Source organism: Amphiprion ocellaris, chromosome 20 (assembly GCF_022539595.1).
Source record: "Amphiprion ocellaris isolate individual 3 ecotype Okinawa chromosome 20, ASM2253959v1, whole genome shotgun sequence".
NCBI classification, from domain to species: Eukaryota; Metazoa; Chordata; class Actinopteri; family Pomacentridae; genus Amphiprion; species Amphiprion ocellaris.
Genome location: NC_072785.1, coordinates 32,244,765 through 32,258,165, shown reverse-complemented (window position 1 = coordinate 32,258,165; position 13,401 = coordinate 32,244,765). Strand labels below are relative to the sequence as shown.

Genomic DNA, 13,401 nt, shown 5'->3' with positions numbered 1-13,401 from the left:
TAAACACACTGCTAAACACACCACTAAACACACCGCTAAACTCACTGCTAAACTCACTGCTAACCTCACTGCTAAACTCACTGCTAAACACACTGCTAAACTCACTGCATGCCATCAGAGGAATGCTGTGTGTTCATGGGAGATTCTGAGCTGTGAAGTTGAACCTCAGAGCTCCAATTAACAGTAACTGATGGAGGAACTCTGAGTATACATGAGGCTAAATACAGCCCAGATCTGGAGACACAAGTCAGGAAAACCAGAACCAGACCAACTAAACAAACTAACGTAAAGCCAGAAAAATAAGACGATGTCTACGTTAGTCTGAATACAGGATCCCAGGATGGATCTGAACGCTCATCTGGAGAAACAACACCTCAAAAATGAGAGCAGAAACACCAAAAATGAGAAGATGAGACAAAATATGAGAAATATGGGATGCAAAATCAGAAAACCAGACACAAAATGTCCAAAACAAGACAGATAAAAGGAAGAAAAATGAAACACAATCCAAAAAAGAGAAAAAGTATGGGGTATAATGAGAAAATGAGACACAAAATGAGAAAATAAAACTGACTCTCAAAAACAGAGAAAACACCCAAAAGAACAAAAACAAGACACAAAATGAGACACAAAACTAAAAAATGAGCCAAAATGAGATAAGGGAGTAATAATATGGAGACAGATTGAGAAAAATGAGACAAAATGAGACATAAAACAAGAAAAACAAGACAATACCAGAAAAATGTGACATGAAATTACTAAAATGAGAGACAAAATTAGAAAATGAAACACTATGAAAACAATTCAACAAAAAACAATCAAGACAAAACATAATGAGAAAAATTAGACAAAAAATTGACATAAAACAAGAAAGCCGAGGCACAAAATGAGACAAAACACAAAAACGAGACACAAAATGAGATAAACGAGACACAAAATGAGATAAACGAGATAGCCAGAAATATGACAAAAACTAGACACAAAATTAGAAAATATTCTAAATACAGGATCGATCTGGACAGTTATCCGGAGACACAGAATGAGAACACGACAAAAAACAGCCAAAACACAGCGAGACATAAAGCAAGAAAAACAAGACAATACCAGAAAAATGTGAACCAAAATTATTAAAATAAGAGACAAAAATGAGACACAAAATGAGGAAATGAACAATATGAAAAACATGAGACAAAAAATTTGATAAATGTGACATAAAACAAGATAATCGAACCACAAAACTAAGAAATGAGACACTAAATGAGAAACAAGTAATACTATGAGAAAAACTAGACACAATATTAGAAAAATGAGACTATGTTTACATTATAATGTCTAAATATCTGTCTGGACACTAATTTGGAGGCAGACAATAGCAGAATAATGTGACATGAAATTACTAAAGGAGAAATAAAAGGGAGATACAAAATGAGAAAACGATACACAAAATGAACAGTATGAGGAAAAATGAGACAAAATCAAAACAAAATATGAGAAAAATGAGACAAAATGAGACAAATTTTAAAAATGTGGCACAAAATTACTAAAATAAGAGACAAAATGAGACACATAATGAGAAAGTGAGCAGTATGAAAAACATGAGACAAAAACAATCAAGATAGAACATAATGAAAAAATCAGACATAAAATGAGATAAATGAGTAATATTGTGAGAAAAATTTTACAGGAAATTAGAAAAATGTTCAAAGACAGAAGCTTTCTGGAGGAGATTGAGAAAAATGAGTCATAAAACAAGAAAAACAAGACAACACCAGAAAAGTTTGACACAAAATTTTTAGAATGAGACACAAAATGAGAAAATTAAACAGTATGAAAAGAAATGACAGAAAAGGCAATCAAGACAAAACATAATGAGAAAAATGAGAAAAAATGAGACAATTAATGTGAAAAATGAAATGAAAAATGATACAAGAAAAATGAGGCAAAAAATCAGAAAGATGAGAATATGAGAAAAGCTATCAACAGTTTTAAAACAGATGATAATAATGATATTAATAATAATAATAATAATAATAATAATAATAATAATGCTATTATTATTAATAATAATAATAATAATAATAATAATAATAATAATAATAATAATAATAATAATAATAATAATGAGGATGGATAAAGCTGGATCTTTATTGATCTTCAGGTTTGTTTTGAAGGAAACTCCAGAAACTGAATGATTTCAGCTTCAAGGTGGAAACTCAGATGTGATTATTTTACCAGAACACGCTAACAACATAGATTACTATAAGAGCACGCTAACAACATAGATTACTATGAGAACAAGCTAACAACATAGATTACTATGAGAACACGCTAACAACATAGATTACTATGAGAACACGTTAACAACATAGACTACTATGAGAACACGCTAACAACATAGACTACTATAAGAGTACGCTGACAACATAGATTACTATGAGAACATGCTAACAACATGGAGCTAGATTTAAGTGGACATGTTAAACAGGAGAACTGAACCAGAGGTTTGTGGGTTCAAGCATCTCCTGGAGTTTCCTGTAGATTTAAACACTGAGCTGGTCTGAAGCTTTACTTCCTGCAGTAAAACTGTGATCAGAATCAGCTGAATATTAATCAGAACTTTTGAGTGACGTCTGGATTGTTTCTCCTGAACCGTGGGAGGAGAAATTCTCCTTTGAAGAACATTAACATGAACCAGAACGATTCAAATAAAACTAGAGGAGAAGAGTTTAGAGGATCAGCTTCATGGTAGAGAGTTTAAAAGGTCAAAGACAGAAACATTATTCTATCTACTCCAAACACATCGAACACGTCAACATCTGTAAACCTCCAGGTGTTCCAGAAACACACCAATGACTCAGCGCTTTAGAATCTGCTTCATCATGATACCAGACTGGAGGAAGATCATCATATTTACTTTAAACATTAAACTATCAGAACCAGCAACAGGTTTTAACCAGGAGACCAGACCAGACTATAGACCAGACTAGACCGGACTATAGACCAGAGTATAAACCAGAATATAGACCAGAGTATAGACCAGACCACAGACCAGATTATAGACCAGACTAGACCATACTATAGACCAGAGTATAGACCAGACCAGACTAGACCATACTATAGACCAGAGTATAGACCAGACCAGACTAGACCATACTATAGACCAGAGTATAGACCAGACCAGACTAGACCATACTATAGACCAGAGTACAGACCAGACCAGACTAGACCATACTATAGACCAGAGTATAGACCAGACTAGACCAGACTATAGACTAGACTAGACCAGACTATAGACCAAAGCATAGACCAGACTATAGACCAGAGTATAGAACAGAGTATAGACCAGAGCATAGACCAGACTAGACCAGACTATAGACCAGAGTATAGAACAGAATATAGACCAGAGTATAGACCAGACTAGACCAGACTATAGACCAGAGTATAGACCAGACCAGAGTATAGACCAGAGTACAGACCAGAGTATAGACCAGAGCAGACCATAGACCAGATTATAGACCAGACTATAGACCAGACCTGACCAGACTATAGACCAGACTAGACTAGACCAGACCAGACTATAAACCAGGCCAGACTGTAGACCAGACCAGACTAGACTAGACCAGATTATAGACCAGAGTATAGACCAGACCAGACCATACCAGACCAGACCAGACCAGATCTGATGCTGAGGAGTTAGATCTCCATGGTAACTGATGTTATGGAGCTAGATCTCCATGGTAACTGATGCTATGGAGCTATATCTCCATGGTAACAGATGCTGTGGAGCCAGATCTCCATGGTAACTGATGCTGTGGAGCTAGATCTCCATGGTAACTGATGCTATGGAGCTAGATCTCCATGGTAACTGATGCTAAAGAGCTAGGTCTCCATGGTAACTGATGCTGTGGAGCCAGATCTCCATGGTAACTGATGTTATGGAGCTAGATCTCCATGGTAACTGATGCTTTGAACAGTAAATTATGTTCATACCAAAAATCTTTATTCTTGTATAGCATATAACTATAAATGACATTTTTTTCTGTATTTAAAACAATGAAATATTATTTTACATTTTTTTTTTAAATAATCTAAAATAATAATTTACTGTTGTAATTATATTTTGTAAGATATTTATCAAATAATATATAGTATAATAAATGCAATATAATAATTTTATTTGTTAGCATTTGTGCATATATTTATAAATATTTTTCTTTATTATTATTTGTGTATATAAATATAAACATTATTTGTTTATTATTTGTGTATATAATTCTAAGTAATTTTATTTATTATTATTTGCGTATATAAATATAAACAATTTTATTTGTTTTCATTTGTGTATATAATTATGGACAATTTTATTTATTATTATTTGTTTATAATTATATAAACATTATTTTCACAGTATTCCACCATCTTTAAAGTACTTTTTGGGTGATTTTCACAGTTTTTTTCGGGTAATATTTTCAGCGGAAGCAGCTCTGAGTGAAGCTTTATTATTATTATTATTTGTACAGAGCAGAAGGTCGTTAAAGCTGCTCATTGATCTGAGTGTTATGATCTGTGTTATTGAATGTTCCTCTCAGTGTCACGTATGGAAAAATCCTCTCTGGACTCAAACACAGAGTTTCATCCTGTTTGAGTGTCAGGAAGAAACCAAGAAATCTGCATCTATGGATATTAATAAATGCTCAGAGTCAAACATTAGAAGGTTTTTTTAAGATGTGAGCAGAATCTGGAAGAGTTTTCATGTTTCAGTGAAAATAAAATGACGACTTAATGAATAAACTCTGTGACTACAGCGTTCTGTTGTTTCTGGAGCTTTCTACCACATCCACAGCAGGACTCAGAATGACAGAAACCTTGAATTCTGAAACCTTGAATGTTCAGAATGACTCAGAATTTTCCATAAATGACAAAAAGTGTCCAAAATAACTAAAATTAGTCACAAATGGCTTAAAGTGTGTTGAAGATTACTTAAAACCTGACGTAAATCAGTCAAAATGTGTCCAAAATGACTCAAAAAGTTCTCAAAGTAATTCAAAATATTCCCAAAATGACTCAAAAAGTGCATAAAATGTTTCAAATTATGTCCAAAATAACTCAAAAAGTCCCCAAAATGATTTAAATTTTGTCTAATTCATTCAGAATTTTCCCAAAATGATTCAGCATTTGTCCAAAATGACTCAAACTCTGTCAAAAGTGCCGTACAGTGTGTTCAGAATGACTTGAAACTTTGCTTAAATCAATCAAAATTTGTCCACAGTGACTTAAAAAGTCTCAAAAATAACTCGAAAAGTTCTGAAAGTGACCTAAATTTGACCAAAATATCTCAAAATTAGTCAAAAAATGAGTTGAAACCTGTGCAAAATTACCTAAAAAGTGTCCGAAATGACCACAATTTGTCCAAAAATGACCAAAAATCCGAATTATATACACTGTGGTTCATTTTTAATCTAAAGTCCTCATCTGGCAGTTAGAATGATGGAAGCCAGAAAAAAATAAACATTTATTTGGTTATTTATTGTAATTTACTAAATATTCTGAAACCTTGAATATCCAGAACAGAATGACTCTGAATTTATACAGAATGACAAGTGTCCAAAATGACAAAAATAGTCACTTAAAGTGTCCCTGCTGACTTTAAACCTGACGTAAATTAATCAAAACGTCTCCAAAATTATTCAAATTTGTCCAAAATGTATCAAAATTTGTCAAGAAATACATTGAAGTCTGTGCAAAATGATGAGAAATATGTTTAAAATGACTCAAAGTTTGCTTAAAATATCAAAATATTGAACAAAATGTCTCAAAACTTTCTCCAAAATTAGTCCAAAATCATTAAGCGTTTGTATAAAATCAATGAAGTGAAAGTTGTTTAAAGTGACAGAAATTCATCCAAAAAAAAAAAAAAAAAAAAAAGATTAAAAATCTGCTTTAAATGATAAAACACCGTCTGAAACAACTTTTTCCTGAAAATACTCAACATTTGATTTTATGACAAAAAAAATGTCTAAAATGAGTGAAACTTGTCTGGAATTACAGAAATTCATCCAGAATGACTGGAGGAGAAAAGTCAGAACGATGGAATCCAGAGACTGTTTCTGTATTTTCATCTCATTTGTTGCTTTATGTACTTTTATTTCTACTGATGTTCAGTCTGTGCAGTAGAAATCAACCAAAATCCAGTGAAATTCGCTGGATTTTGGTTGGTTTTTTATGTGAATGTTCTTAAGAAAATATTAGAAGTTTTACTGATATATATGGAATCACTTTAGATATTTTTAGGATTTTTTGGAAGATTTTTACTCATTTTTTGAAAATATTTACAAGAATTTTCTTGCAAAATTTGGGGGACTTTTTTTAAATAAAACTTTTAAGGGAAACTTTTAAGGAATTATTGGAATTTTCTCAGGTTTTACAAATTTTCAGACATTTGGGGAATTTTTTTGCTGAATTTTTGGATTTTTTTTTTCAAAGAAACCAAATTTTTGGTGCCCATAAGTGAAGACAACAAGAGGGTTAACCAACAGGTGTGTTAGTGATTCATTTATGACCCAACAGAACCAGAACCAGAACCAGACCCAGAACCAGATTCAGACCCAGAACCAGAACCAGATTCAGACCCAGAACCAGAACCAGACCCAGAACCAGATTCAGACCCAGAACCAGAACCAGAACCAGAACCAGAACCAGAACCAGACCCAGAACCAGATTCAGACCCAGAACCAGATTCAGACCCAGAACCAGAACCAGAACCAGAACCAGATTCAGACCCAGAACCAGAACCAGACCCAGAACCAGACCCAGAACCAGATTCAGACCCAGAACCAGAACCAGATTCAGACCCAGACCCAGAACCAGAACCAGAACCAGACCCAGAACCAGACCCAGAACCAGATTCAGACCCAGAACCAGAACAAGATTCAGACCCAGAACCAGAACCAGAACCAGACCCAGAACCAGATTCAGACCCAGAACCAGATTCAGACCCAGAACCAGAACCAGAACCAGAACCAGATTCAGACCCAGAACCAGAACCAGACCCAGAACCAGACCCAGAACCAGATTCAGACCCAGAACCAGAACCAGATTCAGACCCAGAACCAGAACCAGAACCAGACCCAGAACCAGAACCAGACCCAGAACCAGATTCAGACCCAGAACCAGAACAAGATTCAGACCCAGAACCAGAACCAGAACCAGACCCAGAACCAGATTCAGACCCAGAACCAGAACCCGACCCAGAACCAGATTCAGAACCAGAACCAGATTCAGACCCAGAACCAGAACCAGACCCAGAACCAGATTCAGACCCAGAACCAGAACCAGACCCAGAACCAGATTCAGACCCAGAACCAGATTCAGACCCAGAACCAGAACCAGAACCAGATTCAGACCCAGAACCAGACCCAGAACCAGATTCAGAACCAGAACCAGAACCAGAACCAGAACCAGACCCAGAACCAGATTCAGACCCAGAACCAGAACCAGATTCAGACCCAGAACCAGAACCAGAACCAGACCCAGAACCAGATTCAGACCCAGAACCAGAACCTGACCCAGAACCAGATTCAGAACCAGAACCAGATTCAGACCCAGAACCAGACCCAGACCCAGAACCAGATTCAGACCCAGAACCAGAACCAAAACCAGACCCAGAACCAGATTCAGACCCAGAACCAGAACCCGACCCAGAACCAGATTCAGAACCAGAACCAGATTCAGACCCAAAACCAGAACCAGACACAGACCCAGAACCAGATTCAGACCCAGACCCAGAACCAGAACCAGAACCAGATTCAGACCCAGAACCAGATTCAGAACCAGAACCAGATTCAGACCCAGACCCAGACCCAGAACCAGAACCAGAACCAGATTCAGACCCAGAACCAGATTCAGAACCAGAACCAGATTCAGACCCAGAACCAGAACCAGAACCAAAACCAGCTGCTGTTTTTTTTCCTCAGTCATCTGAACTAAATCTGGTTTCTTCACCTGAGCACCAACTTCCGACTCTAACTTCCTGCCGTCCTGCAGCTCTGTCCCGGTTCTGACCCGTTAACGGCTCCCGGTTACCTTCTGGTCCACGATGGAGCACGCCACCTCCCGGACCTGGCTCAGGCTGAGCTCCGCGGCGTCCAGCAGCACCGGCTCCCGGCTCAGACCGATCTGGATGTGGAAGGAGATCACACCGCCTCCGCCTCCTCCTCCTCCTCCGGTGCCTCCTCCGGTGCCGGAGCTGCCGGTCCCCGGTGAGAAGGGCAGCGGACTGGGCGCACGGATCAGCGGAGGCGCGCTCATCAGAGCCGTTAACCGGCGTCCAACTCTGCCAGGAAACAGTCAGGAGTCACGACGGCGGCCGGTGACCGGATTAACGGCGGAACCGGAGGAGTCCAGAAGTCCTGCAGCGGCGGGGAAAAAAAGCGCAAAAAAAGCGGAGAGTTTGAGAAAAGTGGAGAGAAAAAAACCGGAGGACGGAGTTCTGAAGACTACATGACTGGACCAGAGAGAAACCGGAGAGAAAACCGGTGAGGAGGAGAAACGGACGTCAACGGCTGGAGGGGGGAGGAGAGACCGATGGATGGAAGGAGACGTTTTTATTTACTGTTTATGTTTACTGTTTACATTATTTACTGTTGATTTATTTAGTGCTTATATTAAACGTTTACATTTATTGTTTTTATTTACTGTTATATTTACTGTTTATATATTAATTACATTTATTGTTGATTTACTGTTTTTATCCACTGTTTATTTGCTCTTTATTTATTTACTGTTTATCTTTACTGTTTATATTTACTGATTATTTATTAATTGTTTATATTTATTGTTTATATTTATTGTTTTATCCACGGTTTTTATTTATGTTTTTATTTAATGTTTATATTTATTTTTATATTTAATGTTAATTTATTTACTGTTTATAATTAGTGTTTATATATACTGATTTTATTTATCTACCGTTTTTATCCACGGTTTATTTCATAATTATATTTGCTGTTTGTATTATTCACTACTTATTTATTTACTGTTTATATTTACCCTTTATTTTTACAGTTTTTATTTACTGTTTATGTTTACTGCTTAGATTTATTGTTTATATTTGCTGTTTACTTAAAGAATGAGGTAAACATTGGAACTAAATGAATCAGAGTCTTAAATTTGTATTCATCAAGTTTTATTGTATGAACTTTTCAGATAACTTTGTGTTCTAAATGTTCTGTTGTGTGTTTTTGTTTACCTTCCAAACTAAAGCTAAATGACTAAAAGGAATGCAAAATGACCGCAAATTATTACACAGGCACAAAACTGAATAAACACAGATAAATTATGGCCACAAAAAGACACAAATTGGAAAAAAAAAAAGTGATGCATAATGATTAAAAACAGACAGAAAATGATCACAAAGCGCAACCAGAAAGGACTCCAAAGATGCAAAACAACCCAAAAAAGACGTTAATGACCTTCAAAATAAACGCTGAACGACTAAAAAGACACAAAAAACCATCAAAAAGAGGCAGAACGGTCTAGACACAAAACAACCATAAAGAAACACAAACACAACAAAACCACAAGAAAAAGACACAAAATTAACACAAAGAGAAGAAAAGTTTGGATGCAGGACCTGAACCTGCAGCTGATTGGTGGTAATAAAACTCCTCAGCTGCTGGGACAAGCTAACATGCTAACATGCTTCCAGGTTAACAAGCTAAGTTGCTAACAGTTCAAAAGCTAGCATGCTAACTAGGTAACAAGCTAACATGTTAACAACCTAACATGCTATCAGATTAACAAGCTATCATGTTGATGAGCTAACATGCTAACAGGTTAACAAGTATATGCTAACAGGTTAATGAACTAAGATGCTAACATGTTCACAACTTATAATATGCTAACATACTAATATGCTAACAGTGTTCTGACAACAGCAGCTTTGTGTCGTCGTAACTTCAAATGAATGAGAGAACAGCGTGCGCGTGTGTGCGTGTGTGTGTGTGCGTGTGTTCACCTGTTGATGCTGCAGAAACACACACACCCTGCAGGGCGGCGGTTGCTAGGAGACGCTCACAAGCTGTAAACACACAAAGAGGCTGCAGCAGACGCCCACACTGCAGATCCTCTATTAAGAACCTCCACAGACAGACGGAGGTCCTGGTCCTGGTCCTGGTCCTGGTCCCGGCCCTGGTCCCGGCCCTGGTCCTGGCTCTGGTCCTGGTCCCGGCCCTGGTCCTGGCTCTGGTCCTGGTCCTGGCTCTGGCTCTGGTCCTGGTCCTGGTCCTGGTCCTGGGTCTGGTCCTGGTCCTGGTCCCGGCCCTGGTCCTGGGTCTGGTCCTGGCTCTGGCTCTGGTCCTGGTCCCGGCCCTGGTCCTGGCTCTGGCTCTGGTCCTGGTCCTGGTCCTGGTCCTGGTCCTGGCTTTGGCTCTGGCTCTGGCTCTGGTCCTGGCCCTGGTCCCGGCCCCGGTCCCGGTCCTGGTCCTGGCTCTGGTCCCGGCCCCGGTCCTGGCTCTGGTCCTGGTCTTGGTCTTGGTCCTGGTCCTGGCTCTGGTCCTGGTCCCAGTCCTGGTCCTGGTCCTGGCTCTGGTCCTGGTCCCAGTCCTGGTCCTGGTCCTGGCTCTGGTCCTGGTCCCAGTCCTGGTCCTGGTCCTGACAAACCCAGAGCGGTGCTTCAGTTTAACAGAATGAATGAAGCTTCGTTTGTTTCTGCAGGTGTCTCTTTTCCTCTTTTTTGTGTCAATTTTCAGTTGTTGTGCGTCTCTTTGTGTTCATTTTGCGTCTCTTTCTGGTTATTTTGGGTCTTTGAGGTCATTTTGTGTGTTTGTTTGTCAACCTTTTGTGTGTTCTTGTGCATTTTCTTTCCCTTTGTCGTCATGTTGTGGTTATTTGGCGTCTCTTAGTGGATATTTTGTGCGTTTCTCATCATTTTATGGCCATTTATAGTCGCTCTTTATGGGTGTTTTGAGTTTCCTTGTGAACATTGTGTGTCTCGTTGTGGTCATTTGTTGCGTTTTTAGTTATTTCCTGTTTGTCTGTGGCTGTTTTAAAACTCTTTGTGGTCATTTTGTGTGTTTTTGTTCATTTTGTGTCTCAGTTTGGCTCTTTGTGGTTGGTGTCTCTTAGTGGATATTTGTGCATTTTATGGCCATCTTTTGTTTCTATTTTGAGGTATTTTGAGTTCCTTTGTGGACATTGTGTGTCTCTTTGTGGTCATTTGTGTGTTTTTTAATCACTTTTCAATGAGTTTATTTGTGAAAGCCGGAGGAGCTTCCTGATTGGTTCCCTCAGCGTCGCTCTGCTAACAGTAGAAGAACGTTTGTGTTGTTTTATGATCCTGAAGAAGCTGAAAAAGATTTGAAAGCTTCTCTCTGGTTCCTCTTTGGTTCCTCCACAATTTGTTCCAGTTTCCACCTGATGTTCAGGTTTTTGCAGATATTTTCTCTTAATGACGGTTTTCTGGGTCGTTTTCATCGCTTTGTGTTTATTTGAATCATTTTGTGTTTGTTTCATGAATGTGAGTCCCTTTGGGACAGTTTTTTTTATCTTTTTTTTTTTTTTAACTGATTTTGCATCTGTTTGTGGCCGTTTGTTGACATTTTCAGGTTGTGCTGTATCTCTTTGTAATCGTTTCCATGTCTGTGATCACTAGGCAGATGTTTTTAGTCTGTTTGCAGACATTTAGTGTCATTCTGTGTGTATTTTTAACAGTTTTGTGTGTCTTTGTGGTCATTTTGTGTCCTTTAGTGGTTGTGTTACATCTCTTTTTAGTCAATTTATATTTCTTTGTAGTTGTTTAATGTATATTTCGTGAAATGTGCGTCTGATTGTGGCCGTTTGTGTGTCTCTTTAATGATTTTGCATCTGTTTGTGGTCATTTGTCATCATTATCTGGTTGTGTCGCATCCCTTCTTAGTTGTTTTTCATGTTTGTGGTCATTTATTGTCATTGTTTTGTGTGTTTTTGTGCCACTGTAGTTGTTATTCCAGCTCTTTGTGTCTTTATTGTGTTTCCTTGTGGGTCTGCCTGTGGCTTCAGTTGTGTTTCTATGTTTATATCAGTGCTTTGTGTCATTTTTTCATCTCTTTCTTTGACAGTTCTTCAGTATCCGCCTGCTTTCAGCCGTTTGTTGCTGCTGATGTCAGAGTCGCTGCCTCCAGTTTCCTTTTAGAGCTGCTGAACTGATGACTGGCGTCTATTCAGAGAGACTTGTGTGAGTAAAAGTGAAAAGCTGAAGGTGGTTTGAAGGAGACGGGGTTTCTGGTCAGACTGCTGCTGCTGCTGGAGGTTATTTTGGAAGCTCAGAGTGGGAGGATTTCCTGACTCATCGTTTATCTGCTGCTAGAAGGTCGGACTTAAATGTGATCACAGCAGCATCGGCAGACGTTACACTGATCTGAACGCTGCAGACTTTCTGAGCTGCTTTTGGATTTTTGTGTCTCCAGCTGCTCTGTGAGGAAACAGAAACTGGAGGTTTTAAAACACAAGAAGCTCCTTGTGTTCCTGAATGAGCATCGCAGCGTCACGGGAGTTAATAGAGAAAACCACAAAAACACGAGAAATGACCAACAAGAGACAGAAAATGACCTCGGAGATGCAAAACAAACACAAACATACACAAAATTACCAAATATAGACACAAAATATCACTAAAAAGAGACAGAAATATCAGTAAAAAAGACTAAAAAATTCATGCAAACCAACCACAAAAATTCACAAAACGACTAAATAGAAACACAAAATATCAATAAAAAGACCAAAAACAGATGCAAAACAAACACAAAGACACACAAAATGACGAACAAGAGACCCAACATATCAACAAAGACCAAAAACTGATGTAAAACAAACATAGAGACACAACATGACTAAAAAGAGACACAAAAAAATCTGTAAAAAGTATAAAAATAGATGCAAAACAAACACAAAGACACACACTTTTTATAAAAGAGACACAAAATGATCAGATATGCAAAACGCCTAAAAAGAGATGTAACACAACCACAAACACATGCAAAACGACAACAATGAAACACAAAATGTCAATAAAAACACTAAAACTAAACATCTAAAACAAACACAAATAGAGGCAAAACAACTTTAAAAAGTCTAACACAACCTAAAGAACATGCAAAATCATTAAAACGATGCACAATAGCCACAAAGAAACACAAAACAACTACATAAAATGATCAAACATGGAATACGACTACAGAGAGACGCAGCACAACCTGATAATGACAACAAATGACCACAAACAAACGCAGTCAGGAAAAAAAACAAAAAAGTGATGCAAAGAGACACAAAACAACTACAAAGAGACACAAAACAACTGCAAAGAGACACAAAACAAATACAAAGCGACACAGTACACCGGACAGAGACACGCAATACGACCACAAA

The 13,401-nt window shown here is 38.0% G+C and overlaps 1 protein-coding gene across 1 annotated transcript in view; it reads right to left on the bottom strand.

The window, feature by feature from the left end:
- Nucleotides 1-8,547, bottom strand: part of prkd1 (protein kinase D1) — a 57,154-nt gene extending 48,607 nt beyond the window's left edge. The window contains exon 1 of the mRNA XM_055005539.1: nt 8,083-8,547. Coding sequence (XP_054861514.1) covers nt 8,083-8,307 — 225 coding nt within the window. The 5' untranslated portion in view covers nt 8,308-8,547. The remainder of the gene's footprint in view (nt 1-8,082) is intronic.
- Between the last annotated feature and the right edge of the window lie 4,854 nt (nt 8,548-13,401).